The following is a 27183-nucleotide window of genomic DNA, read 5'->3' as shown; positions in this document are numbered from 1 at the left end:
AAATGGATTGGATCAGTTGCGCAAAATGGACGAAGTCGCCTTGGTAATAACTGGTTGGTGTATTGGTTACTTTTACAAGTTTTATTTCGAAGTTATATTAGTCTATTGTATGTTTAATTGACAGCTGAACAAGTTTAGGCGTCTGCTTTGTATGCTATTGTTTCGCTACTGGAACGGAGCTCTCTGGTGTTCACCTTTGGACGACAGTTTTGTTTTATTTTGATCAGGGTTGGGAGCTTTTTGGTATTATTTAGTAATTCCATGTTGGTAGGTAGCTCCTACACAGCACGTTAGATCAGAATTGTAAGACCCACGGTGTTAAATCGAACACTTTCTTAGAAATTATATGAGACCCACTGAAATAGCGTTAAACATTTTTCAAAGTGGTGATAAAGAACACCCCCAGAGTGTTGAGTCCCCAACACAGTGTATGTTACAAATTCCGACTTAAATTAACACTTTATTAGAGCTGATGTTGTTACATTTTCTGTGTTAGGGAATAACATATGTAGTGTTACAGTATTGTTTTAGGGTGTAAAGCCTTATTTACATATTTGCCAGGGTGCCTTTCTAATGAACGTTAGAGCTGCCTACCTATGACTGTGTTTGTTACTGACAGACACATGAATGTTTCATTAATTCATTTTCAGTCCTCTAGCCTTCACTAAGTGACGGCTTAAGTAAATGTTAAGTAAACCCTTCATTATCATACATTATATAAGGCATTTAATTGTGGCCAACTTTTCCCCCAACATGGTGGTCTGAAAATTCTGGCTCATGGGCCATATCAGACCCGCGAGTCACAATATGCTGGATGTGAAGTAATTTGTCATTCCTATTGGAATCCAGCCATATAGTCAACAACTTGAACCTTTCATCACCCATAATCTACATTCAGAATGCATCTAAACTAGAACAATCATCTCAGTAACATGTGCAATAAGTCCCCACTTACATATTGGATTAGTTTAGAAAAATGTAAGTTATTTCTCTTAGATCAATTAATCAATCAATGTGCATGTTAAAGCATACTTTTCTAAAAATCAACCTGCAACAAAGCATGCTGGGAAATATAATGGAGTCCCTCCCATATATAAATTAACTAAACATAGTCAAGTGACAACAACATCAAGCAATGTTGATTCCACTGTGATTCAAATAACACTTAATTTATTCACTGCAGGTAGCTTCAATTTCTTTTTTTTAATTTGACCCCTTTTTCGTGGTATCCAATTGTTTTAGTAGCTACTATCTTGTCTCATCGCTACAACTCCCGTACGGGCTCGGGAGAGACGAAGGTTGAATGTCATGCGTTCTCCGATACACAACCCAAACAAGCCGTCCAACCCGGAAGCCAGCCGCACCAATGTGTCAGAGGAAACACCGTGCCCCTGGCAACCTTGGTTAGCGCGCACTGTGACCGGCCCGCCACAGGAGTCGCTGGTGCGTGATGAGACAAGGATTTCCCTACCGGCCAAACCCTCCCTAACCTGGACAATGCTAGGCCAATTGTGCGTCGTCCCACCGACCTCACCGTCAATGCGTTCGGTTACGAAAGAGCCTGGGCGCGAACCCAGAGTCTCTGGTGGCACAGCTGGCGCAACCACTGCGCCACCCGGGAGGCGGTAGCTTCAATTTCAATCCTATCGGTGTTAACCCCACTAGAATCAACACTCAGAAAGAACACTCACAACACTTGTAACCTCAAAAACGAGATTTTAATACCCAAACCTGAACAGTCAAATTTTTGTTGGCTTGCTTCAAAGTTTGCCATACATCTTGGTATAGCCCTGGGTTCTAGGGGTATCTCTCTGGAGCAGACAGGGAAGAACAATGGCTACAGAGATGTGTGTGGCTTCTGTCCTGTCAACCATTGCTGCATTGAAGGAAGACGAGATAGACTGAACTCCATCATAGACATGAAGTCCCTCTCCAAGGATGGGTCTGGATGTCATCTACTCAGGTGTGTTAGATGATGGCCCTGTTTTTGTTACTATTCATACTGTGTCAGTATATAGTTTCACTTGCTATTTTACTGCTGCTGTTAAATTTTTTTGTTACTTTTATTCTTACTTAACACTTTTTTTTCTTAACTTCTTAAACAATTGTTAGTTAAGGACTTGTAAGTAAGCATTTCACTGTAAGGTCTACTACACCTGTTGTATTTGGAGTATGTGACTAATACAATTTGATTTGATTTTTGATTTGATCAACAGAAAGTCATTCTGCTAAATATACAATTATAAAGTCAGGTATGTTGAGATGTGGATAATTTATAATTCATAAGTAATAAGTCATCACAACAAGTCATCTTTCCCATTCACTTTTTTATTCCAAATTTAAGAAAAAAAGAAAATACAAGACATTCTCATAGATACACATTAAGAGAATGGCATGTCAGAAATACACCAGCTCAACTATACTCATGAAAAAAACAGGAGGCCTCAGATACAGAACTTGCAAGAAGACAGTCTAGCCAAGCTGTTTAACCTAATCTATTTGCCAATCAATGAAATGACACAGCGATTCAGATTTTGTGAATGTAAAGAAAATAAAAAACAAGTAAAATATTCTCAGTAGATCAAGGCCCATTTTGAAGTTGTCAGAATGCTAAGCAGAACAACAGTGCCTGAAAAATTATACTGATAAACCTCAAGCTCATTATTGCGATTTGATTGCACTGATGCATCTCATATAAACCTGAAGTTTACATATAAAACATTCGGAAGAAAATACAATTACATGAATATGAATGAGAATTGAAATGCAACCTTTTCAGTCAATTTGATCTCCATTTATCTCCATGCAAACTGGCAATGCAAAAAGCAACTATTTATCTACTGTAAACAACTCTTCTTAAAACTCTAGTCATGTAATTTACTCTCTGCCATGACTACCCGTAATCTACTGGACATGCCTGTACTATTTATGTCCATGTGTTTGGTTGAGTTATGGGTATAATAGGTCTGTAACCTTCTGGTAACTAAACAACTCTGGCAGCATTCCATAAAAACAGATATTCACTTCACAACAGGACAACCCTTTAACCCATTTTGATAACTGAAAATAAGAAGAAATAAATGTCACTTATCTGTATCTTTTATCATTACAGACACCAACACTTGAAACACTAAATCTAATTGTGAAACACTCCCATCCATTATACTGTACTCAACAACAGAAGCGCAAGGCTCTTGTTAAAGCTAGAATCATTAGTTGCTACATACATTTTTGGACTTATGAATTATTGATATATACCCATTGATTCTTGAAGAATATAACTTTTAAATACCTCAGGTGCTTAATTCCACTGTCATACCCGATCAGAACCCCAAATATAACCTTTTTTTTTGCTCCAATGTTTGTAAACAACATCAATGTAAACAAACACTGTATACTGTAGCTTCAAAATATGGTTAACATTTACATTTTGATATCATGGATGGTCAGTTCTTGCATCCATAGCTCTGTCTATATATTTGAGAGTGGTAACATTTCTCCAGGCCCATCCCTCAGCTTTTACCAAAAAAAGAGTTGGGTTGAATATTTTGTTTTTGTTTTTGTTTCAACTAAGGATTCTAGCATTAAAAAGGTGACCTAGATTCTTTCTTTAAAATCTGGTAGCATATATACAGTATAAAGCCATTTGTTCCTGGAAATGTGCCATTCATCCAACCAAGTCTTTTTTGCTGTACTCATTTCCCACCCAATGGTTTTCTTCCTCAAAAATAATAACTTCAGAATATACTGTAGAACACTTTAGCCTTCCAGGCTATGTTGAACTGTGACCCAAAAACCTTTCTCCATCCCACGACCGAAAAAATTAAATATTGTTCCGCAACTAGTATAAACTCTAATATGCCCTCAGCTCCACTTGACTTTTGCTCGACAAAATTGGATCTTCCCCTTTCAATGACCCTTAATCTATTGAAAAATACATCTAATGAGAATTTGAGGTCTAAATCCAACGCCGCCATCTCAACCACACTTCCATTGATATTGGCACAGTCTTAGAGGATTTACACCCACGGATTGAGACAGTCTTTGAAGCAGTGTTATTATCAGCAGCAGTAGAATAGAGAAAGAGGATGCAGTCTTACGAATAATCACAATGAGGATGACGATGAAGAAGATTACGATGAAGGGACAGTAGAAAAATCTGATAAATCTATTCCAAGCCAATTGGAATGGTTTCAAAAATCTTAACAGGGTACAAAGAAAAAAGATAACTGCATTATTTGAATGTGGGAGCTTTGTAGGAGTTATTTAGAAAAGTCAGTCATTAGGGGCAGGTGGATAGGATGGAGAGATTAGATGATGAAGGAGAACAGAGGAAACAACAGTGTCCTGTCTGACAGATGCACGAGGAGGTGGAGCAGCAGCAGATGGCTGTAGATGTTTTTTATACAGTTAGTCTGCTTTGAGACATCCCTCCCAGGACAGAGTGTGTGGTGTCCTAACCATATGCCTTCATATAACACAATTACTCCATATTGACCTAGTATTTCTCTAATGCTGGTGATTTCTACACTCAACTGCTCCCAGCAACATAAACGACAAAGCTCTGTTTGTTGTTGTAGCACTAACTTTGAGGACTTGTGGGGCAGTTGAGTCTAGGAGTATATGAGTATGTTGTCTTCACTAGGAGGGTTTCAAATAAATAAGTGCCGTCATTTATACTTCAGGGGAAATCCATACTTTACATCACCGTACACAGGATATTATCAATTAACATTTTTACATGAAGAAACGTTTAAGCTGAAACCAGAAGCCAGTGTTGGCAAACATTCTATTGGAGTTGTTTCAATGTCAGTAGTGGTTTAGATGTCCAGAATTCAGGCTAAAGCCAAACATCCTCTGATCTACCTGGTTTCCCAATATATATTACATTGCAAAATGTCTTAAACGATCAAAGATGATAAATGCAATGTTCCCATTTTTCTTTACCCACATGTTGCTTAACTGCAATGTATTGATTTGCTTAAAATGGACCTAAATACATGATACAATAGAAAAAGAAGAAGATACCATTCAGCTTCACCCTTCTTACCAGCTGTATGATCAGAGGATTTCTAGTTGTGAAATCATTTGCAGAGGAGTGGAGATGGGATGTCTGAGGTGGCTGTGTCATGCTCTCTACCAATACATAGTGTACCTCATGTAGCCTTCGATAAATGCTTCCCATCACAATAGTAATTTAATGTTGTTCTAAGTTAGCATTATTAGGTAACCCGGTTAGCATGTTAGTGCTCGAACCATGAGGGTGGGAATAGAGCCATTTCCTGTGCAATACAGTACATGCCAGTCAACCTCTTTTATTAAATCAAAGCCATAATATAACCTGTACCACATACATTATATTCCTCATACTTTCAGCTTAACTACAAACATACTTTGTTTTCCATTTAAAATCTTTGGACCAGCACAACATTTTAAGAGGGCACAACAACACCTTTTCCCCCTCAGGAGACTGAAAAGATTTGGCATGGGTCCCCAGATCCTCAAAAAGTTCTACAGCTGCACCATCGAGAGCATCACCGCCTGGTATGGCAACTGCTCGGCATCTGACCATAAGGCGCTACAGAGGGTAGTGCGTACGGCTCAGTACATCACCGGGGCCAAGCTTCCTGACATCCAGGACCTATATACTAGGCGGTGCCAGAGGAAGGCCCCAAAAAATTGTCAGAGACTTCAGTCACCCAAGTCAGACATGGCAAGCGGTACCAGAGCGCCAAGTCTAGGACCAAAAGGCCTCTACCCCCAAGCCATAAGACTGCTGAACAATTAATCAAATGGCCACCCAGACTATTTACATTGACCCCACTGTTGCTACTCGCTGTTTATTATCTATGCATAGTCACTTTACAAATGACCTCGACTAACCTGTACCCCCTCACATTGACTCGGTACCTCCTGTATATATCCTCCTTATTGTTATGTCATTTTCTTGTATTACTTTTTGATTAGATTTTTTAAAACATTAGTTTATTCAGCAATTATTTTCTTAACTATATTTCTTGAACTGCATTGTTGGTTAAGGGCTTGTAAGTAAGCATTTTCATGCTAAGGTTGTATTCGGGACAAATCAAATTTGATTTGACATGTAGTTGATACAGAACTTTTTAAGCATGGCACCAGATATAATTAGAGCCACCCTAGCGCCATCCCATCTCCACACCAACCGGGTTTGGGTGTGGTGTGTTTTGTTAATCATGTTATAACCTTATACAGAGTAATGAGAAAAGGTGAGACGTACTTTTCTTTTCATACACACTTAAAAAGAGTGAGGTAGATATATACTTGAAGGGAAGGGGGGAAAAAAGTCCCCCAGCCATGACACCAAAGAAAGTACATATCAAAAATCCAACTTTATAATGAATGAAGGGGCATTTATACAGTGATTTAAACTGATATCACAAAAGGAAAATAAAAAAATAAATAACAATCCTACAGAGAATAACTTCAAAGCTGGAAACTTTTTCAAAAGATGAGGAGAAATCCTTCAAAAACACTTTTCATACTGACACCCCCAGTAAGACCTATTCAATTCATGACATTGAAATGTGACCACTTCCCTGGACTTTAACCCATCCTTATTTGGTGTACAGGTGCCATGTTTAAGGAGACAAACAATAGAAACTGTTTTCACTTTGATCGTAAGAGAATGAGTATGACAACACAAATGAAATTAATGATAAAGGAGAATAAGCACTAATGCTGCACTTGAAATCTAAGACACAAACAGAGAACTTTGATTATGGATGAGCATTATTTGAGAGGATGGCGAGTGGTTGGTATCATTAAGGCAAACAAGACAACCCAATTAGCCCTATCAATTGAGAGGCAGGAAAATGAATGGGTTAAAACACCAGATCCAGTAGAAAAAAGAAGATCCTGTGCAACTAATCCTGACTTCAAAAGGAGGCACTGGGGGAGGCAGGTGTACTGCACATTTCAGTGTGGGGCTGGAGGGGAGGGGAGAGGGCACTATTGGACTCAACAGAGAGGTGAAACAAGCAGAGGACAGTAATGAGAATGTATGGAGAAAGCAAAACATGTACTTCGACCTGAGATTAAGTTGCACCTAGGGGGCAATAACTAGGTACTAGACAACTGGTACAAAAAGGGTGCCAAATGTACACACTCGCACACAGAGCTACGGTGTCCATTCGAAATAATAATAATAATAATAATGATAATTATATAGAAATCTACAAAAAAATAATGCAAAGAAAAACATGTTCATAAAAAAATAAAAGGCAATGGACAATATGTTGTGATACAGACAACCTGTTCTGGGGTAAAGAAGAGAGAAAGGTCTTTTTTTTTTAAATATTTTTTTTTTGCTAGAAGTATGAAGCATAAGAAATGGACTGTAGTGGAGATCATAAAATAGTCAACCTGAAGGATTTCTTTATATATATAACATCCAAAAAAGAAAAAGAAAAAAATAGCAGCTTTATTCTGTACAGACATAGAAGAGAACATCTGAACCGTATAAAAGTTATAAAAGTGACAAACCAATGATGTGTGTGTGACAATGATCCTAAGGTCTAACATACAACTGTAAGACCTTTATATAAATGTTTGAATTGTACAGAGAGACTAATGACTAGTCTAAAAAATACCTGTTGTGTACAATGCCTTTAGCAGACTTATGTATGCTCACAACATGGAGTTCTGTTAAGTCCTTTAGTTCTCCTTGTATCAGAACTGATCCAATACCTTCCACTTCAGGTTTGTCTCTGTATGTGTTGTATTTTTGGCGCCAAGTCCTTTTTGTTCAATGTCTCTGTTGGTGATGTTGGTGTTTTCATCTCTCAGATGACACATACAATAAAATAGGACTCCAAATAAGGGCTCTGATGTGAACCCGAAAAACCCCAGAAAAGAAAACAGGCAAATTCCTTTTACAATTTGATTGTAATTGTGAAGTAGAAACAGAAAAAAACCCAGCAATGTGGGAGTTTTAGGATGCTTGATTGTGTTTCTCTCCATGTCCAATCAAAGAGAGAAATGAAGAGCAGGAGGGAGAAAATTGCTAAGTTTGATTTGGCAAAACATATGGCAGATTTACAATAGCCCCTCCTCAATCTACCCACTCCTGAAAACATTCCCTCCTACCCCGGAATATTGACAGGAAAACCAATGAGCCTAGTCCAGAATAAATCAATGTCTGAAATATGGGAGGAGAAGTATATTGATGGAAAGAAGTGTGGAAGAGGAGCTCTATCTTACTGTCAAGAGAATCATGTGTTTGTATAGAAATACACAATCAGATATATACAACCTTCTCTCTGAGATCATCAAAAAGTGCTCTTCTGTCGGATCTGCTGGCAGATATGCTTAAAATAAGTTATTGTCTCTCACTTACAATACCTGTCAGTCAGGGAATATTAATAAGTCTGTATTTTTGTCTTTCTTTAAGGATAAAAAAAAAGTAACAAATACTCTACAAGAAGGAAACACCAGAGCTCCCCAGTGTTGTAGTTCTGTTTGAGCCACCATGCTCCAAATGCTTTAACAGGTTTCTGTACTGTTTCTCAGTCTCGGGATTCAATCATACATCTTGTTAATATTTAATTCTTTAAAGAAAAGACTCCTACTGCAGTAGAGTAGTATAATGTCTGTCAGTTATTCACTCATCCATCCCCCCATTAGAACTAAAGCGGAGGAGAAGTTTATGTTACCCTGTCTGAGAAGAGGAGGCGGAGAGGGGTGATCTGGCTGAGGGGAGAGGAGGGGGGCTAGGGATCAGCAGGCTGAAGACTGGGGCAGTGGCAGCGCCCGCTCGTTCTTGCGCCCCCCGTTCATGTGAGCGTAGTTCTGCGTGTCCTCAAAGTTGGGCCGTAGCACTACCACTGGCCCGTTGGCCGATACCTGTGCTGAATGCTTGTCCAAAGCCAGGCTTGGCGAGGCTGAGGCAGAGGCAGCAGGGACTGAGGTGGAGGGGGAGCCAGGTCCCATCAGGGTACTAGAAGGGCCTTGTATTGGAGATAACTGCTGGGGAGGAGGGGGCGCTGAGCCCCGTGTGGCCCCCATAGGTCCCTGGGAGGGCTGAGGGGCGGCAGTGGGGGGTCTGCTGGGTGCAGGGTCCAGTGGCACATTCTCCATGTTCTCCACCTCCATGTCCAGCTCCTCAGTGTCCGGGGGCTTGTTCTCCTTGCTGAAGAAGAAACTCATCTCACTGAACGGAGGCTCCAGCTCCTCCTTGAGGCTGTTGATGATCTCCAGGAAGGAGGGACGCATCTTGGGGTTGTACTGCCAGCACATCCGCATCAGTTCAAACCTAAGGGCAACACACAGACACTCTCAATTATACATATATCATTACAACTTCTCACCAGAAGATGGCAGAGTACACCAATATTATAGAGCCCATGAAAATGTTTCTGATACTCACTGAACCAAAGAACTTCCAGAACTTTCTATACAAACAACCACTGCAAACTATACATAGTATCTCAGTTTGAATGTACCATCATAATATACTGTAGAATGTGTCACAACTACACTATATGTCCAAAAGTATGTGGACACCTGCATCCCAAAGGTGTTTGATGGAGTTGAGGTCAAGGCTCTGTGCATGACAGTCAAGTTCTTCCACACCGATCTCAACAAACCATGTCTGTATGGATCTCGCTTTGTGCATGGGGGCATTGTCATGCTGGAATAAGAAAGGGACTTCCCCAAACCGTGACCACACAGTTGGAAGCACAAAATTGTCTAGAATGTCATTGTATGCTGTAGCGTTAAGATTTCCCTTCACTGGAACTAAGGGGCCTAGCCCAAACCATGAAAAACAACCACACACCATTATTCCTCTTCCACCAAACCTTACTGTTGGCACTATGCATTCGGGCAGGTAACATTCTCCTGGTGTAACAGTATAACTTTAGACCGTCCCCTCGCCCATACCCGGGCACGAACCAGGGACCCTCTGCACACATCAACAACAGTCACCAACGAAGCATCGTTACCCATCGCTCCACAAAAGCCACGGCCCTTTCAGAGCAAGGGGAACCACTACTTCAAGGTCTCAGAGCAAGTGACGTCACCGATTGAAACGCTATTTAGCGCGCACCACCGCTAACTAGCTAGCTATTTCACATCCGTTACACTGGCATCCGCCAAACAAAGACTGTTCGTCGGACTGCCAGATTGTGAAGAGTAATTCATCACTGCAGAAAAGGCATTTCCACTGCTTCAGAGACCAATGGCGGCAAACTTTACACCACTCCAGCAGACGCTTTGCATTGCGAATCCACTAATTTGAAGGCATGTCCACATACTTTTGTATATATAGTGTAGACAGTAAATCATAAATGAACATACTGTGAAAGGCCAGCGAAAGAACACAGAAAACGTCAAAACAACATAATAAAAGGAGAATCATTACAGTTGGGTGCGGTGCTCCCCCACACACCACATCTTAAATTATACACAAACAAGCTAAGAATACCTTCTAAAGCCTCAGAATACCTTCATAAACACCTCAGTCATCTCCCTCTATCTCCCAGCAGCCACCTCTCTCTGTCTGATCTCACAACAGCCTGTACAGCTGGGTATTCTAGCCTCTCTGCACCAAAGCATTCTGGGTAGTTAAGCAGACACTTAACTTCAAACTATGTTTTAACCAGCCATGGGTTGTTTTTCACCCTCTCAGTTAGTCTTTTAAAGTTGTCTTTCAGATGGCTAAACTAAACCCAGACTCCAAGACCTCCCATGAAAATGTCTGTAATGCTTGGAGCTGAGCCCACGCTCCAGAGTAACCTGTCTGCTTGGCGTTGGCCTGCTGCAAATTCTTCCTGAGCCATCTGTCGCTGTGTGTAACACTCGTTGATGTGAATACGCTGCAGTATATCCTCTCTGCTTGTCAGCACTCAGCTCCTCATCACACACAAACACATTCCAGGACCTTTTAGCAGATTTCACTCACATCATGGTATGTAAACGTTGCATTGTTCACAACATTATAAATAACCAAACCAAAGCTGGCCAGAGTAGAGCTAGAGAGAGCAACCTATGCTATGCCAGACCATTAACGTAAACAGGAATCTTCAGCTGTAGACCATTAACATGTTCCCCAATATCACCACTCAGAAAACCATATCTTTTCATGCAGCTCCCTAACATTGGATCAAATGTGTAGTCATCCTTTACCATAGAACAATAGTTCAGATATATCAAAAATGTCTATCTAGTATAAATATTTCATTTGTCACTCATGCCCATAATTCAGCTTTGAGGGAAAGTAAGCCCTTTGAAAATCAGAATTTCCTAACTAATTAAGGATATGATACACGTGGTAAAACCTTTCAAATATGACTCATCCCTTTCTCTATTATGTTCTCCTTGTCTTCTCTGTCATTGATGTTGCCAATCATTTTTATGATTACTTTATTGGCAAAGTGGCAAACTTAGGCAGGAAATGCCAACAACGAAAAGTGAGCCATCATATTCATGCATAAAAAAAAAACATAATTAAAGAATAGCATTGCAAATTAGAATTTTGTAAAGTTAGTCTGGGTGAGGTGGAACAATTATTGTTATCGATCAATGATGACAAACCTCCTGGAAGCGACAATTTAGATGGAAAGCTACTGAGGATGGTAGCTGACTCTATAGCCACTCCTATCTGTCATATCTTTAATCTGAGCCTAGAGGAAAGTCTTTGTCCTCAGGCCTGGAGGGAAGCCAAAATAATTCCGCTACCCAATAGTGGTAAAGAGGCCTTCACTGGTTCTAACAGCAGACCTATAAGCTTGCTGCCAGCTCTTAGCAAACTGTTGGAAAAATGTATTTGACCAAATTCAATGCTTTTCTCTGTAAACAAATTAACAACAGACTTTCAGCATGCTTATAGAGAAGGGCACTCAACATGTGCTGCACGAACACAAATGACTGATTTAGTTTAAATGAATTGATAAGAAGAAGATTGTGGGAGCTGTACTGTTAGATTTCAGTGCAGCCTTTGATATTATTGACCATAACCTGTTGTTGAAAAAAGGTGTGGCTTTTCAACCTCTGCCATATCGTGGATTCAGAGCTAACTATCAAATAGAACTTCTTTAATGGAAGCTTCTCTAATGTCAAACATGTAAAGTGTGATGTACCGCTGGGCAGCTCTCTAGGCCCTCTACTCTTTCCTATTTTTACCAATGACCTGCCACTGGCATGATTTCAACTATATACGCATCAGCAACCACAGCTTAATGAAGTCACTGAAACACTCAAAGAGGGTTTTGGAATAGGTGGCCAGTAATAAACTTGTCCTGAACATCTCTAAAACTAAGAGCATTGTATTTGGTACAAATCATTCCCTAAGTTCTAGACCTCAGCTGAATCTGCTAATGAATGCTGTGGCTGTTGAACAAGTTGAGGAGACTAAATTACTTGGCGTTAACTTGCATTGTAAACTGTCATGGTCAAAACATATAGATTCATTGGTTGTAAAGATGGGGAGAGGTCTGTCCGTAATAAAGAGATGCTCTACTTTTTTTACACCACACTCCAAAAAGCAAGTCCTGCAGGCTCTAGTTTTGTCTTATCTTGATTATTGTCCATTCATTTGGTTGAGTGCTGCAAAGAAAGACCTATTTAAGCTGCACCTGGACCAGAACAGAGCAGTACGTCTTGCTCTTCATTGTAATTAGAGGGCCAATATAAATACTATCCATGCCAGTCTCTCTTGGTAAAGAGTTGAGGATAGACTGACTGCATCACTTCTTTTTAAAAGAAACAAGACTGACTGCTTCACTTCTTTTTAAAAGAAACAAGACTGACTGCTTCACTTCTTTTTAAAAGAAACAAGACTGACTGCATCACTTCTTTTTTAAAAGAAACAAGACTGACTGCTTCACTTCTTTTTATAGGAAACAATGTGTTGAAACTCCCCGATTGTTTGCATGGTCAACTTACACACAGCTCTGACACACACACACTTACCCCACCAGACATGCCACCAGGGGTCTTTTCACAGTCCCCAAATCCAGAACAAATTCATGAAAGCGTACACTATTATATATAGAGCCATTACTGCATGGAACTATCTCATGGAAGTGAACAGCAAACCTGGTTTAAAAAAACAGATAAAGCAACACCTCACGGCACAACGCCTCTCCCCTATTTGACCTAGATAGTTTGTGTGTGTGTATTGATATGTAGGCTACGTGTGCCTTTTCTATTTTATTAACAAAAAACATGTATTAATGTGGTTCTGTCCTTGAGCTGTTCTTGTCTATTAATGTTCTGTATTATGTCATGTTTCATGTTTTGTGTGGACCCCAGGAAGAGTAGCTGCTGCTTTTTCAACAGCTAATGGGGATCCTAATAAAATACCAAATACCCCTCTCTCCCCAGACTCTGATTACAGCAGTGTTCACCTCTGCAACCCTACTGGCTCTAGAGGCCTCTATAATGTAACTCTTCACTAACTCACTACAGTAGAAGTGACCAGCAGCTTTTCCCATATAAACCATCCCCCTAACCCTCACCCTCCCGCCCCTGCGTAACACAACCCACAAGCTCCTACAATCAGGACACCACTGTGAGGCTGCCATAGAAACCTGAGGTTTGTGTCTGCATAACACTTGCCCCTCTCTCACCCCTCTATGTAAGGTGAGGTCAGCCATGGAGAGTGGAGGAAAAAAAGGGAATGCCTTCACATTGAGATCAGAGGCAGAGGAGAAATGCATATATGCAGAAGAGCCACCTGACAGCTAAGGAGGCTGTTTTCTCCCACTTTCCAGACAGACATTTCTTAATGAGCCTAGAAATTCAGGCTCTGTCTGTATGTCTCTCTCGCTCTCTCTATTACAGGATAGGGCTGATGAGCAGACACTGATCTGTTGCCTTGTACCCTCACTAATGGGGAATGAGGGAAATATTTCACACACGGGCCGTGGCATCCCTTCTATGGGCCTCGGCTTACTGCTGAGGCGGGAGCTCCTGTCCCGCCAGCTGAGCATGGGGGCCATGATGTCACTGAGCTTCATTTAAACCGTGACGTAAATGTCACCAGTCAGGCCTTCGCTTAGCTCCCCCCTGGCATACAGATCTCATGATATAGTATGCACATTTGGCCCCTCAACTCTAAATAGAAGCAGCAGAGGCAATATTCGCAAGATGGTGCTGTAAATCTTTAGATTTAGCTAGGAAACAATACCAGACAGTGAGCTGGTACTAAAGGACAATAATATCTGAAAATGCACCTAAAGAATAAGCATACCAGTGGAACAGGAAGTAGGAAAAACATAGCATCTTGAAGGAGTGGCTAATAGTGTCATTGAGAAATGATCCTACCCCTGACCCAGCCCAAGAGCGAGATTGACATTGAGAGAAAGAGAATGGGGCTCACAGCATGTCAGGGCAGTTGTCAGGCTTGTCCAGGAGTCCTCCCTCCATGACGAAACGCAGCACCTGCTCGTTGGACATGCCCTGGTACGGCTGCTCAGACAAGGTGGCAATCTCCCATAACACCACCCCAAACGACCTGCAGGGGACAACCGAGAGGATACAGGCCTATTAGACAACACATTAGCTGCTGCATAACTGTGGTAGAACCATGCAGGGTAATACAAGCTAAAACATCCATACACAGGGCCCAGCAGGGCATGTAACTAGTCTCTGGAAGCTCTTTACAATGATGGCGCTGCATAGTACAAGGTTGAGTAAGAATGATCCCTCACAGTATAAAGCAGATGGTGCAAAGAACAGAAGAAAAGTTTATTCATAAATTCATGTTCCATATATTAATCCAAAAAGGACATAGACTGCATTATGTCTGCCATATGTAAATGTTTGTGTCATCTTGCCTTCTCCATGTGTTGTTCATTAATAACATGAGACGGTATACTACCCAGAGACCACTAAGGAACTGCAACAGAAAACCAAAACCTAAGCTTGACACAAGAAAACAAAGAGTGCATCGTTGCCAATTATTATTTGTTAGCTCTCCAAGGCCACTGGCTAGGGATCTAAGACGGCTCTCAACACTCTTTAAAAAAGCCTATTACAACACTGACTTGTATCTAATTGGCTGAAACAGGAGAGTGTTGAAAGACAAAACCACATTAAGAGACTTTTTTTAGATAAAGACACCTACTGGTAAATCTCATAAGAGCCCAGAATGGGTTCCCACAATGCTCCTTTTCATCTGCCTGACTTCAAAGAGGAAGATAGGGAGTGGGATGTGGAGGTGGGTTTCTGTTGGCACTCTAACCCATAATTTGAAAACATCTGGAGGAGTTTAAGTGTGCTTGTAGGGACAGACCCGTGGGACACTTTCGATTGAGAAACAAAAACTAAGGAGCTAGTAAAGAGCTATATTTCTCTAATGCAGCCCATTCCAGAGAGAGAACTGGGCGGAGCCTTGATCTGCTGTTCTAAACTCACTCCATGGTCCTGAGAGCACAAAGGTACATGACTAAACAAGAACTATTTTTCACTGCCAAGACTTACTGGATCTACTAACTATAATGGCATCCAGATAACCTCCGAACTTCCTTCCCACTGGGCACACCCTGGTTGAATCAATGTTGTTTCCAAGTCGTTTCAATGGAATTACGTTGAACCAATACAGAATAGACTGTTCCCAGTGGGTTAGGACATGGGCTGTGTGTGTGTGAAGTGACCTGCTGTTTTTTCCCAAGCTAGGGCATGCAATGTTCTAGAACACATACAGAGTACACTTGTTGTTTTGCGCAGGCCTGCTAAGAGTCAGGGAGGACAGCGGGGAGCTCGTACCAGACATCAGAATTTGTGGTGAACACGCCATCTTTCAGCGACTCTGGAGACATCCAGCGGACCGGCAGAAGGCCTTTTCCTCCTTTCCGATAGTAATCCGTCTCGTAGATGTCTCGCGTCATGCCAAAGTCTGAGAAGAAGAGGAGAAGAGAGGTTTAAATGGCCACTAAATATCCCACTAATGTGAGAAGAGGAGGCACATGAGGCCTTATCCATCACCTCACCTCTCCTTCTCCTGTCCATTTAGATTTACGATCTATTCCTCCCACTCAAGCACTCAGTGATCTCAAAATACTTACTTTGGAGTACAGCAGAGGGAGTTGAGCGTTAAACTTACAGCGGGGATTATGAGTACTACTGTATTTTGAGGCACTCACCTCCGATCTTGACGGTGAAGTCCTCCGCCACCATGCAGTTCCTGGCAGCCAGGTCTCTGTGGACAAACTTGTTGGCGTTGAGGTATGCCATGCCGTCCGCAATCTCTCCTGCCATCTGGATCATCTTCTTCAGCGGGGGCAGAACCTGGCTGGACGTGTTCTGTGGCAGAGAGGCAGAGACCTGAGCACAAGCAGGCCATTCAGTCTCTCCCTCCAACCTCCCTCTCCCTGTCTGCAGCACTGAACCATGGCCTGGCCTGGAGTCCAGGGCACACCACACAATGCGAGAGACCAACTGAAAGAGGTGTGGATATATCTCCCCCTCCATGTCTTTCGTGTGTGTGTGTGTGTGTGTGTGTGTGTGTGTGTGTGTTTAACTATTTTTGTGGGGACCAGTAGTCCCCACAATGATAGTAAACAAACACAAATTTGACCAACAGGGGACATTTTGTTAGTCCCCACAAGGTCAAATGGTATTTCTAGGGGGTTTAGGGTTAAGGTTAGAGTTAGAATTAGGGTTGGGGTTAGGGAAAATAAGATTTTGAATGGAACTGAATTGTGTGTCCCCACAAGGTTAGGTATACAAGACTGTGTGTGTGTGTGTGCGTGTGTCATATTAATTGTAGGCATTCTGGGAATGCGAAAATATGTTTTATAGTATGTGAAATTAAAAACAATAAGTATGCTTTAAATGCCAGAATGTCAAACACATTTGGGCTTTTCATTTAGTATAATTCGCTGCACATTATACAGGTAGAGAGTCGCATTTTCAGATCCACGTGTGTTTGACAGCAGCTGATAATCAGCTAATAATGACATAAGGTCAGACGCTCTACCAAAATGGACGAATGGCGCGAAACAACGCAATTGAGCATTAGATAACGCATTCTCAGTATGAGTGAGTCTAGTATGCTGATATTTGTTGTTTACATTTTTACACAACAGTATGTTCTAAATAGAATGTAGTATGATTAGTACACACAGTATGCAGTTTCTGTAAGTAGTAGGCAAGACAGATTCAGCACAAGGCCATAGACTTGAGTACTGTGAGAGACTATGTGAGAAAGAGCAGAAGGGGTAATGTACGTACCTCTTTCCGGAGTGATCGCAGGTGGCTCTTCAGGTCTCCACGGGTCATCAGCTCCATTATCACCAAGGTGGGCTGGCCCTGAGAGACCACGCCCAGCAGACGCACCTACACCAATTAGAACACAGAACAGATATGGCATCAGAGAAATGAGTACAAACAATTCTCATTGATGTAGTATTTCTTATGAAGCTTTTGGGCAATAAACATTATCTCTGTGCTATTATTGGGCAAGAAACATTATTTCTAAGTGTTATTTTTATTTTTTTTATTTTTTTATTTTACCTTTATTTAACCAGGCAAGTCAGTTAAGAACAATTTCTTATTTTCAATGACGGCCTGGGAACAGTGGGTTAACTGCCTGTTCAGGGGCAGAATGACAGATTTGTACCTTGTCAGCTCGGGGGTTTGAACTCACAACCTTCCGGTTACTAGTCCAACGCTCTAACCACTAGGCTACCCTGCCGCTATTAATCGAACTGACTGAAGTGATGTGGAATGTTCTGGCTTTTGAAACTACTCTGGCTTCTCTTAACTAAAGCTACTGAGGAGCTTTGAAGAAAGCAAGAAAAAGAATCTCCTCTTTGCCTCTAAATTATTCAAATTGAGCTTAATAATTAAATGTTTGACTTTTAAACATCCAGACATGCTAAAAGATTGTAACATAGTCTTTCCAAGGGGGAAATCCTTAACACTTCCGTTTAGCTGAATTAATGAGGATTTGGCTGTGATAGAGCTTAACGGTCTCAGGTCACACAGTTATAGCTGGCCTCAGGTTATACTGGAATTATACTGCATCTCCTTGGGTAGTGAACCCTGGATTTGACCTCTGACCTCAACAGTCAGCTAGGTGTCTCTGACCCTATGCATCAGGAGGGGTGACTTACAACTCCCAAGCTGATGGATCTCTTTCCTTTGTTTCTAACTTTTAACCTTTGAAATTGAGGCAATACCTTATCATTTAAAAGCAAATGTTTCTGAGCCAATATCCCTGATGTTAACTGGTGTTTTGGACTCTCTCACCACGTGGTGACAGTTGAACTCCTTCATGACAGAGGCCTCATTGAGGAACTCGATCCTCTCCCTCATGCTGGCTGACTCGTTGACTGTCTTGATGGCCACGCGGGTCTCAGGCTCGTCCTTAACCACGCCCTTAGCCAGGCCCTCATACACCATGCCGAAGGAACCCTGGCCCAACTCCTTGTGCATGGTGATTTTCTCCCTGGCCACCTCCCACTCATCTGGAACATACACTGAACACAGGAGGAGAGGACAGTCAGAGACAGCCATCATCTAAGGAGACATTGACAAAATCTCATCATTAAAATGACAGTAGGTCTTCAGAGGGTTCTTACTCTCAGCAGCACTGAAGTACTCAGGGTTGACAGAAGCATAGAGGACACCATTCCCCAGCCTGTCACTGTTCCTGTGGACACAAACACATTTGTGTGAGCCATGGGAGGCAGATTTGGCAACAGATAAATGGGATTGTTCATTCAGCAGAAAAGCCTACGATCTTATGAACTGACTATGGCAGGATCACAATAGCACTATTATATCATTAAACGGATTAAGATTGCATTAGTCAAATGTTTTGTTATTTGTTCTAGTGATCATTCAGCTTCTCTTACCTCTTTTTGTTGATAAAGAAGAGTACAGTGATGAGGCTGGCGATGAGAATTATCACGATGATGGGGATGATGATGACCAGATAGAATGCGTTGTCATAGTCCCCTGCAACCAGATGAAAACAGAACAACTATTCAAATCTGACCAGTGAGAAAAGGAAGATGTTCACATTGAAATCATTTCTGGGCATGAAAATAATCTATAAAAAAAGTCCTTTGAAGAGGGTAATTTATGTGGAAATGCATGTGTTCTCCATACGTTTGGGTGGGGGCACGTAGAAGGACACTGGCTCAGTCCAGGACCCATTTCCTGCCAGGGAGGTGGCACGCACGCGGGCAGAGTAGTTCCCATAGCCCAGGTTGGTCAGACGAGTTCCTTTGTGAACACGGTAGTGCTGGCGTGACACACACTCGTGTTTCTCAGGCTGGGAGAAAAGACACACACAGACAGTGTCAACCTGAGGGTTGAGGCCCTGCAGAGCTCCCATAGGCCTCAGGAGTCCTGGTCCATGCAGACTCACCTCGGTGCCCTGGCGGAACTTGATCTCATACATCAGGATGAGACCATTGGGGTTGACAGGCTCTGGCCACCTCAGCAGCACCGACCCCTCCACCTTCTCATCCCTCTCCTGGATCACGCTGCCTGGCATGTCATCCGCTTTGTCTGATGGACAGAGACACACTGGATATCAGATGGCTTCCTACTCATTAGCCATGTCCAAAAAGGCATAGTGAGTCTAGAACGATAATCTATACAGATGGCTGCTGTTGTTGAAGCCTTTTTCTAGCGACTGTGTGTGACTGCCTCACCTGCAGGTTTGGTCCTGGAGAAGACGAAGGCTCCAGCGCTGCAGCGACGGACCTCCTGGTTACAGGCGTGGATGTCGATGCGGTACACAGTGAAGGGCTGCAGGTTGGGGATCTCGATAAACTCTGTCTTGCTCCGGTCCTCCATGAAGGGGAACTCCCTCTCAGGGGGCTCTCCTTCTGTCCTATTACCCTCCAGGCCTGTGGTGTTGACACCCCGTGCCAGGGTGCTGTTAGCGACACCAAATAGATCCCTACGTCGCCGGTCTGGGGGTCTGAGGGACAAAGGGGGTCCAAAAAAATGTGAGAGAGACCCATTGACTGACTGCAGCACAAAAGGCACAAACGTGGCAAAGAAAGACAAAGGATAAAAGACAGAGGTTGAGGAGGAGGAGGAGAGCAGATGTGTGGGCTTTCAGCTTCTCTGGAAGGGAGCAGAGGCGAAGTTAAAGAGGAGAAAGGGGAATACGAAGTCAGCCAACCATACAGTAATATACTCTGGAACATCGGTTACAGACAGCACACTAGGGCTGGGAATTGCCAGGGACCTCACGATATGATATTATCACGATACTTAGGTACCGATGTGATTGTATTGCAATTCCCAGGATTCTATATGTATTGTGATTCGATACTGTGGTTATATTGCGGGTTGATGTTCTAAACATATTGCTCACCATGTCTGTTGCAGAGGGACAAGAAAGAGCCATGAGCAAACACATGTTTATCAGTCATGGAAATAAAAGTGCTGTAATCATATTGGCTGACCATTTATATACTGAACAAAAATATAAATGCAACAGACATTTTCAGACATTTTCCATACACACAAAAAGCTTATTTATCTCAAATTTTGGCCAGAAATCTTTGTACATCCCTGTTAGTGATCATTTCCCCTTTGCCAAGATAATCTATCCAGCTGGCAGGTGTGGCGTATCAAGAAGCTGATTAAACAGCATGATCATTACACAGGTGCACCTTGTGCTGTGGACAATAACAGGCCCCTCTAAAATGTACAGTTTTTTCACACAACTCAATCCTCAAGGTTCCGTTTTAGGACCACTATTGTTTTCATTATATTTTACCTCTTGGGGATGTCATTCGAAAACATAATGTTAACTTTCACTGCTATGCGGATGACACACACCTGTTCACCGGATGTACTACCTGTCCCAGACCTGCTGTCTTCAACTCTCTGGAGACAGCAGGAGCGGTAGAGATACTCTCAATGATCGGCTATGAAAAGCCAACTGACATTTACTCCTGAGGTGCGGACTTGTTGCACCCTCGACAACTACTGTGATTATTATTATTTGACCATGCTGGTCATTTATGAACATTTGAACATCTTGGCTATGTTCTGTTATAATCTCCACCTGGCACAGCCAGAAGAGGACTGGCCACCCCTCATAGCCTGGTTCCTCTCTAGGTTTCTTCCTAGGTTTTGACCTTTCTAGGGAGTTTTTCCTAGCCACCGTGCTTCTACAGCTGCATTGCTTGCTGTTTGGGGTTTTAGGCTGGGTTTCTGTACAGCACTTTGAGATATCAGCTGATGTAAGAAGGGCTATATAAATAAAATGAAAATACATTTGAATGCCACAGATGTCTCAATTGTGCAATTGGCAATCTAACTGCAGGAATGTCCACCAGAGCTGTTGCCGGATAATTTAATGTTAATTTCTCTACCATAAGCCGCCTCCAATGCCATCTTAGAGAACTTGGCAGTACGTCCAAGCTGCCTCACAACCGCAGCCCAGGACCTCCACATCTGGCTTCTTCACCTGCGAGATCGTCTGAGACCAGCCACCTGGACGGCTGACGTAATTCTGTCTGTAATAAAGCCCTTTTATGGGGAAAAAATGTATTCTGATTGGCTGGGCCTGGCTCCTCAGTGGGTGGGCCTGGCTCCCAAGTGGGTGGGACTATGCCCTCCCAGGTCCACCTATGGCTGTGCCCCTACGCAGTCGTGAAATCCATAGATTAGGGCCTCATTTATTTATTTCAATTGACTCATTTCCTTTTTGAACTGTAACTCAGTAAATTGTTGTTTAAATTGTTGTATGTTGCATTTATATTTTTGTTCAGTATAAAAAGAAGATAGGAAAAAAAGCTAGAGAAGGAGAAGTACCTGAGTTTTGGTGCAAGTACAGACATTATTTTTAGAGAATCAATTCAATAGTCATAGAATCGATATATAATATCGTCAAAAATAATAGTGCGATACTCTACTGTATCTAATTCTTCCCCCATCACTACATCACACAATATTGTACATACAGTATACTGTAGCCTACATACACCGCCCACATGACGTCATCGACACCGAGTCACACTGAGCAAAAACATCCCCTTCAACCTCACGGGACAGGGTGGGGTCCTCTACAAGAATCCAGAATGGGAATAAGAAGTAGTCATAAGTACATATCATGTAGTAAAATGACAGTTTCCAGTGTGATACAACTCAACTGAGAGTAGAGTACAGTATGTTGAAGTGGCCTGGTGTTATTTGTTGTTGCAGTGTGTCTGTCCAGCTGCAGTGGTCTGCTCCCTGTGGAGCTGTGTGGTGTGATGAGGTCAGAGGGATGAGAGAGAGGTGCAGAGAGAGCACACATCCACACACTGTCAGCAGCCTGCCTGTCCATACAGACGCCTACTGACTGTGTTATCCTACATGTCCTCATCCACAGGACAAATTCACTGCTCAGGGAAAAGACATGGGAGAATAATAACCACCTTTGATGGTAGTGGTAGTTTTCATATGATAAAGAATAAGGTAAGTAAAGCAATGAACACAAAATCAAAATGGTACATTTCACCCAAAAAGAGCAAACACGAGAGCCTGCAACAGGACTGCAGACCTCTTTCATGGAACGATGGAGATGGATGTATACACAGTCATGAGGATGATGAGGAGGATGATGGTGTGATGATGGAGAGCCAGGCCGACTGCAGGTGGACTCTAGCTGGAGCCACTGACAACAAGTAGGCAGCTGCAGCAGCAGCTCACCAGATGCTACGAGGCGAGGCCACTGGGAATCCACAACACACGGGGGACGCTGTGGCGGTACCGAGAGGAGCAGACCTTACCTAGAGGCACATTTTAGGAGACGAGTAACGACTGGCTCTCTCTGAGTCTCTGAAGGAATTCAACAGTCAGCCCACAGTGCAGTTAAGTGGGCTAAAGGAGAATACAGGACTGTCTGACAGTGGTGGGATGTGCTGTATATGTTGAACCAAATGACAGGGAATCCAGAATATATTTAGATTCATGCGGTGTTTGCAGTACACTTGGAAAAGATCAAGTCAATATGTAATGTTGGTTAATCTTTACTTAGCTGAGTCTTTAAGGAGAGGTAAATTAGTGAATGACTGATGAGTTTATCTGAAATGACTGTGACCCCCGAAGGATCCTTTTCTAACTTCACCTAACAGTACCGGCCAGCAGGGTTTACACAAGAATCCAAGAGAATGTTGTTTCTGCTTTATTTTACATTCCAGCATCTAGAACTTTAGCAACTGTAGAAAGCCAATGACAATGTCCTCTCAGAACTATTCCTTGTGAGTATGACAATATTATGAGCGGGTGACAAAAGACCTTGAGACTGACCGGGCACCCACGGGAAAATACTATTTACTGTGAGTGGAAAAACACAGCTGACAGACAGATCTGTGGGAAGAAAACAGTAGCCATCGCACACCACTGTCAACATTCCATTCTGACCATTTTAACTGCTCCAGCAAAGTCCACGGTCCAGCTCTCTCCAAAAGTATTAGTTACTATTAACAATACACACAACAGCACTGAGGACTGGCATAGCTTTAATGAACATCTTGTGTAAAAGGCAAGTGCTTGGAAGATAGCACAAGACAGCCTGCCATTGAAGACTGGGTCACCCCCGAGATGAATGAGAGGGGTGATGGGTAGACCCCCCCCGTGTGCCAGTGTGCCCAGGAGAGGGGACAAACAGCAGGAATGCCAGAGAGCTGCCAGGGCCAGGCAGAGCAGAGCAAGGGCAGACCTGTCCTCAGATGAACTCCAGACAGAGGACTTAAGCTGAAGCGTGACCATCTAACCAGGTGCTGACTACAGCTGGTGTCCTCCCTCCCCAGCTCCACTTCTACTTTCTCACCTTTTCTGCTGTGCGAGAGATCCTGAGTGGGACATGACTGCACACTCTGTCTCGAGCCAGAACAGTGTGATTTAACGCTACTCTTTTACCACAGCAGCTGAACACAGCAGTCTCTCATGCCAGTGAAAAGTGAGGCCAGAGAAAGGGGACCCAATACTTTTTTACTTCATGCTCATATACAGTATCAAAGCTAGTGGTGTCTGAAGGATACATAGAGAGATAACCAGAGGCTAAGGGGTCAGCAACAGGACAAAACACACAGAAAGCTTTACTGTACTTCCTTCTACATGAGGTCATGTTTGCAACAACCCAATCAGCTGATGTCCAGTCAGTGAATCTAATCGGTCATCACCCATCCCTGTCCCCTGACTATTCTCCTCTACTACTCGAGCCAGTCAGTCTATCCCACTGAATGGTGTTCACTGGTCTGGCCAGCTCTAAGGGGATCTTCCCTTCCCTTCTCTCATTTATTGGAATTCCAGATGGCTTCGCTGTACATTTCCTGGCAGCCGGTCACTCCGAACTGCGCCGCGGACAAAGAGAGCGTGTGAGTGGAGGAGGAGGGAGAGCAGCGAGGAGGGCGACAGAATGGAAAACATTTCCTCTTCCCTATGTTTCTGTTTCCCCCTCCCTTCGCTCCCTCGCCCCTTCTCCGTAAATCTTGAACTTTTCAATAAACTCACACTAATTCAGAGGCACTTCCCTCGAGTGTTCTGTGATAATGCTGTCTCTGTTGTGGTGGAGGGCCTGTGCATACACAATAATAGCCTTTAGCGGGAGGCAGGCAGGCCAGAGACCTGGTACTCCTCGGTTTCCTAGACAGCTATACTATAACAAATCAACACAGTCAAATGCAGGGAAGAGAGAGAATGAAAACAATTAGTAACAATAGTGGTCTTGTTTTATTGTTTATTTTCTGAGTTGGACATATTGTTTTGATACTGTGAAAGATCTCATCACAGAGGAGAAGGAAAGGGCATCATAACATTACATGAATGCATGAGCTTTGCCCAGCAGGTGATAAAGAGCAATCTGTACCAAGCAGGCTGGAGTCAGGACTAGGTCTGTGGCGGTCACGAAATTTCATCAGCCGATGATTGTCAAGCAAATAACTGTCGGTCTCACGATAATTTGACCGTTAATTAACATAAACACATTTAGCATCTCCTGGCTTCCACACATGCAGACCTTTGGAACATCTACATTTTAAAAAGTCTAATAAATCCATGTAATGTAGCCTACACCTTCACAACAAATCCATTTATCATTTTAGACAGGTCTAAAGAAACATCATATGAATAAAATGTAGTCTATTTCAGAAGAACAGAATAGTTGTCCTTATGTTAAGTCCTGATGTGACTATGCCATATATATGGCTGTGGGCTACACTAGTTAATTTAGCAGACAAGATTTGCTTAGAATTCCTTGGCATTATTTTATAGTATGAAGAATATAATTGAACAAAGCTGAATAAAATAGAAAGGACATTTTCTCCAAATGATTTAAGGGGGTGCGCACGTGCGACTATTCTGTGTTGTGCTGTTAACATAGAAATAGGTACTCCTATATGCTTCATTTATTAATGTAACTTCAGTTGTTCTACAAACGTTGGGCTATATGTTCTGATTTTTAATGCATTCTAAGGCTGCATGATGAGACTCTAATGATGATTTTTTTGTTAAAGTTGCTTGAAAGGTATGAGCTCTGCTTTGTTATTTACGCAGGCTGTACACACTTCATCAGTCTCTCATTCACAATTTGAGAAGTACTCGATAATGCCTCGAATTTCCAGGCGGCATCCCCCTTGTGTGGGGATGCCTTTTGCAGCCCTTCTCCCTAAATGCTGCCTGCTCCAAAACACCTCTCATCTCACTCACATGGTTCTCCATCACGTGAGCAGGTCTTTCTCACAGGCAACAAGTGAAGACAGACACATCGGGGACACAACTGCACATATCCTTATCCAACTCCAAGGTACATATTGAAAATATTGGATGAACTGTTCACATTTGCTTTTCGTCGTCCAACAAGATGAGTAGGCCTAAGGAACAGCAAAAGCACTAGCCTATGCCAATCTACTATTCCCCCATAGTACAAAAGTTTACCTATTCTGTGCGAGAAATAAATATTCCAAACAATCTGGGACAGTTGTGGGATGCAATAGATTCCAAATTAATACAACCACTAGCATTTAAAAAATGAGGCTGACTCAACAAATCAGAACATTTAGCTTAAAATGTTGATAAACTATTGGGCTATTTCTTCACATTATAAGCGCAGCAATGTGCACATGGTAGTAGGCTATAAGCACACATGTTCCATTAGCAGAAAACATCATTATCAAAAGTGCATGCATGTAATGCTTTTATTATAAAGGTGCATGTTTATGGTGAAAATGATCTTCCCCAAACTAGAAACTCAGGCGCTGCTTATACAGGTATATGCCAGTCAGGTTCTACACCCCTTGTAAAGCAGATTCATGTGCTTAATTTTAAGAAGTTATTTGGCCACTTTAGTTGTGATACAAACCTTATCAAAACATATAGGCCTATGGGCTAGGCTACATCAGGTGTGTGACTATGATTAGAAAAAGTCACATAAAAAGGCATTGTTTCTTGCCTTAAGCTGGGCATCATTCACAAGTGTTAATATATAATTCACAAGTGATAGGCTAATATTGACCCATATTCTTGATTTAATCTTGTCTTTACATATACTAAATAATATATGTGTGAAATATGTTTTGAATTACAATTGACCATTATCTGCACCTGTCTCGAAACGGGGGCAGGGGGGAAAAATGCATGCCATCTCTTGCACTTAAATAGCAAATGGGGGACGCTTTTCCTGTGGTTTATTTTCATGCCAGCCACGTAGGCTATATTCCGGTTGTAAAGATAAGCAATGTGCTTAATATTTGCTTAATATTAGGATAAATAAATATAGTAGGTCTAGCCCAGGGCTGCCCAACACTCTTCCTGAAGATCTACCGTCCTGTGGGTTTTCAGTTCAACCCTAATTTAACACACCTGATTCTACTAATTAGCTGCTCAACAAGACCTTAACTAGCTGAATCAGATACCCTAAGTTAGGGTTGCACTGAAAACCTACAGGACAGTAGATCTCCAGGAAGAGAGTTGGGCAGCCCTGGTCTAGCCTATAGAAAGCTGATGGGATCCTCCTCTTTTTAATAGAGGCCACCATTTCTCACGCAGTTACATTACCTGTAGACATGTTGCGCAACAGGAGCTCATGAGCTCTCATGAAGTGTTTTATTAGATTTTCAATTACATTTGCATTGATGTCAGAGTGACTAGAGGGACAATAGAGTTTTTTTTAATGGCGCTGAAGAGGATGGCTGACATCTTACATGCTCCTAACTAATTGTGCTATTTTTTTTTCCGTTT

General features: G+C 42.3%; 1 protein-coding gene across 1 annotated transcript in view; it reads right to left on the bottom strand.

Moving 5' to 3' along the window:
• Positions 1–7320: 7320 nt before the first annotated feature.
• igf1ra (insulin-like growth factor 1a receptor) overlaps positions 7321–27183 on the bottom strand; it is a 108882-nt gene continuing 89019 nt past the window's right edge. The window contains exons 11-21 of the mRNA XM_031801214.1: positions 19650–19921; positions 19361–19503; positions 19099–19264; positions 18843–18945; positions 18567–18637; positions 18235–18464; positions 17215–17319; positions 16125–16284; positions 15748–15877; positions 14360–14494; positions 7321–9289 (exon numbers count right to left, since the gene is read on the bottom strand). Coding sequence (XP_031657074.1) covers positions 8755–9289; positions 14360–14494; positions 15748–15877; positions 16125–16284; positions 17215–17319; positions 18235–18464; positions 18567–18637; positions 18843–18945; positions 19099–19264; positions 19361–19503; positions 19650–19921 — 2050 coding nt within the window. The 3' untranslated portion in view covers positions 7321–8754. The remainder of the gene's footprint in view (positions 9290–14359; positions 14495–15747; positions 15878–16124; positions 16285–17214; positions 17320–18234; positions 18465–18566; positions 18638–18842; positions 18946–19098; positions 19265–19360; positions 19504–19649; positions 19922–27183) is intronic.

Source organism: Oncorhynchus kisutch, linkage group LG22, assembly GCF_002021735.2.
Source record: "Oncorhynchus kisutch isolate 150728-3 linkage group LG22, Okis_V2, whole genome shotgun sequence".
NCBI lineage: Eukaryota > Metazoa > Chordata > Actinopteri > Salmoniformes > Salmonidae > Oncorhynchus > Oncorhynchus kisutch.
The sequence above is the reverse complement of the archived record's forward strand: the minus strand, read 5'-3'. Positions and strand labels throughout refer to the sequence as shown.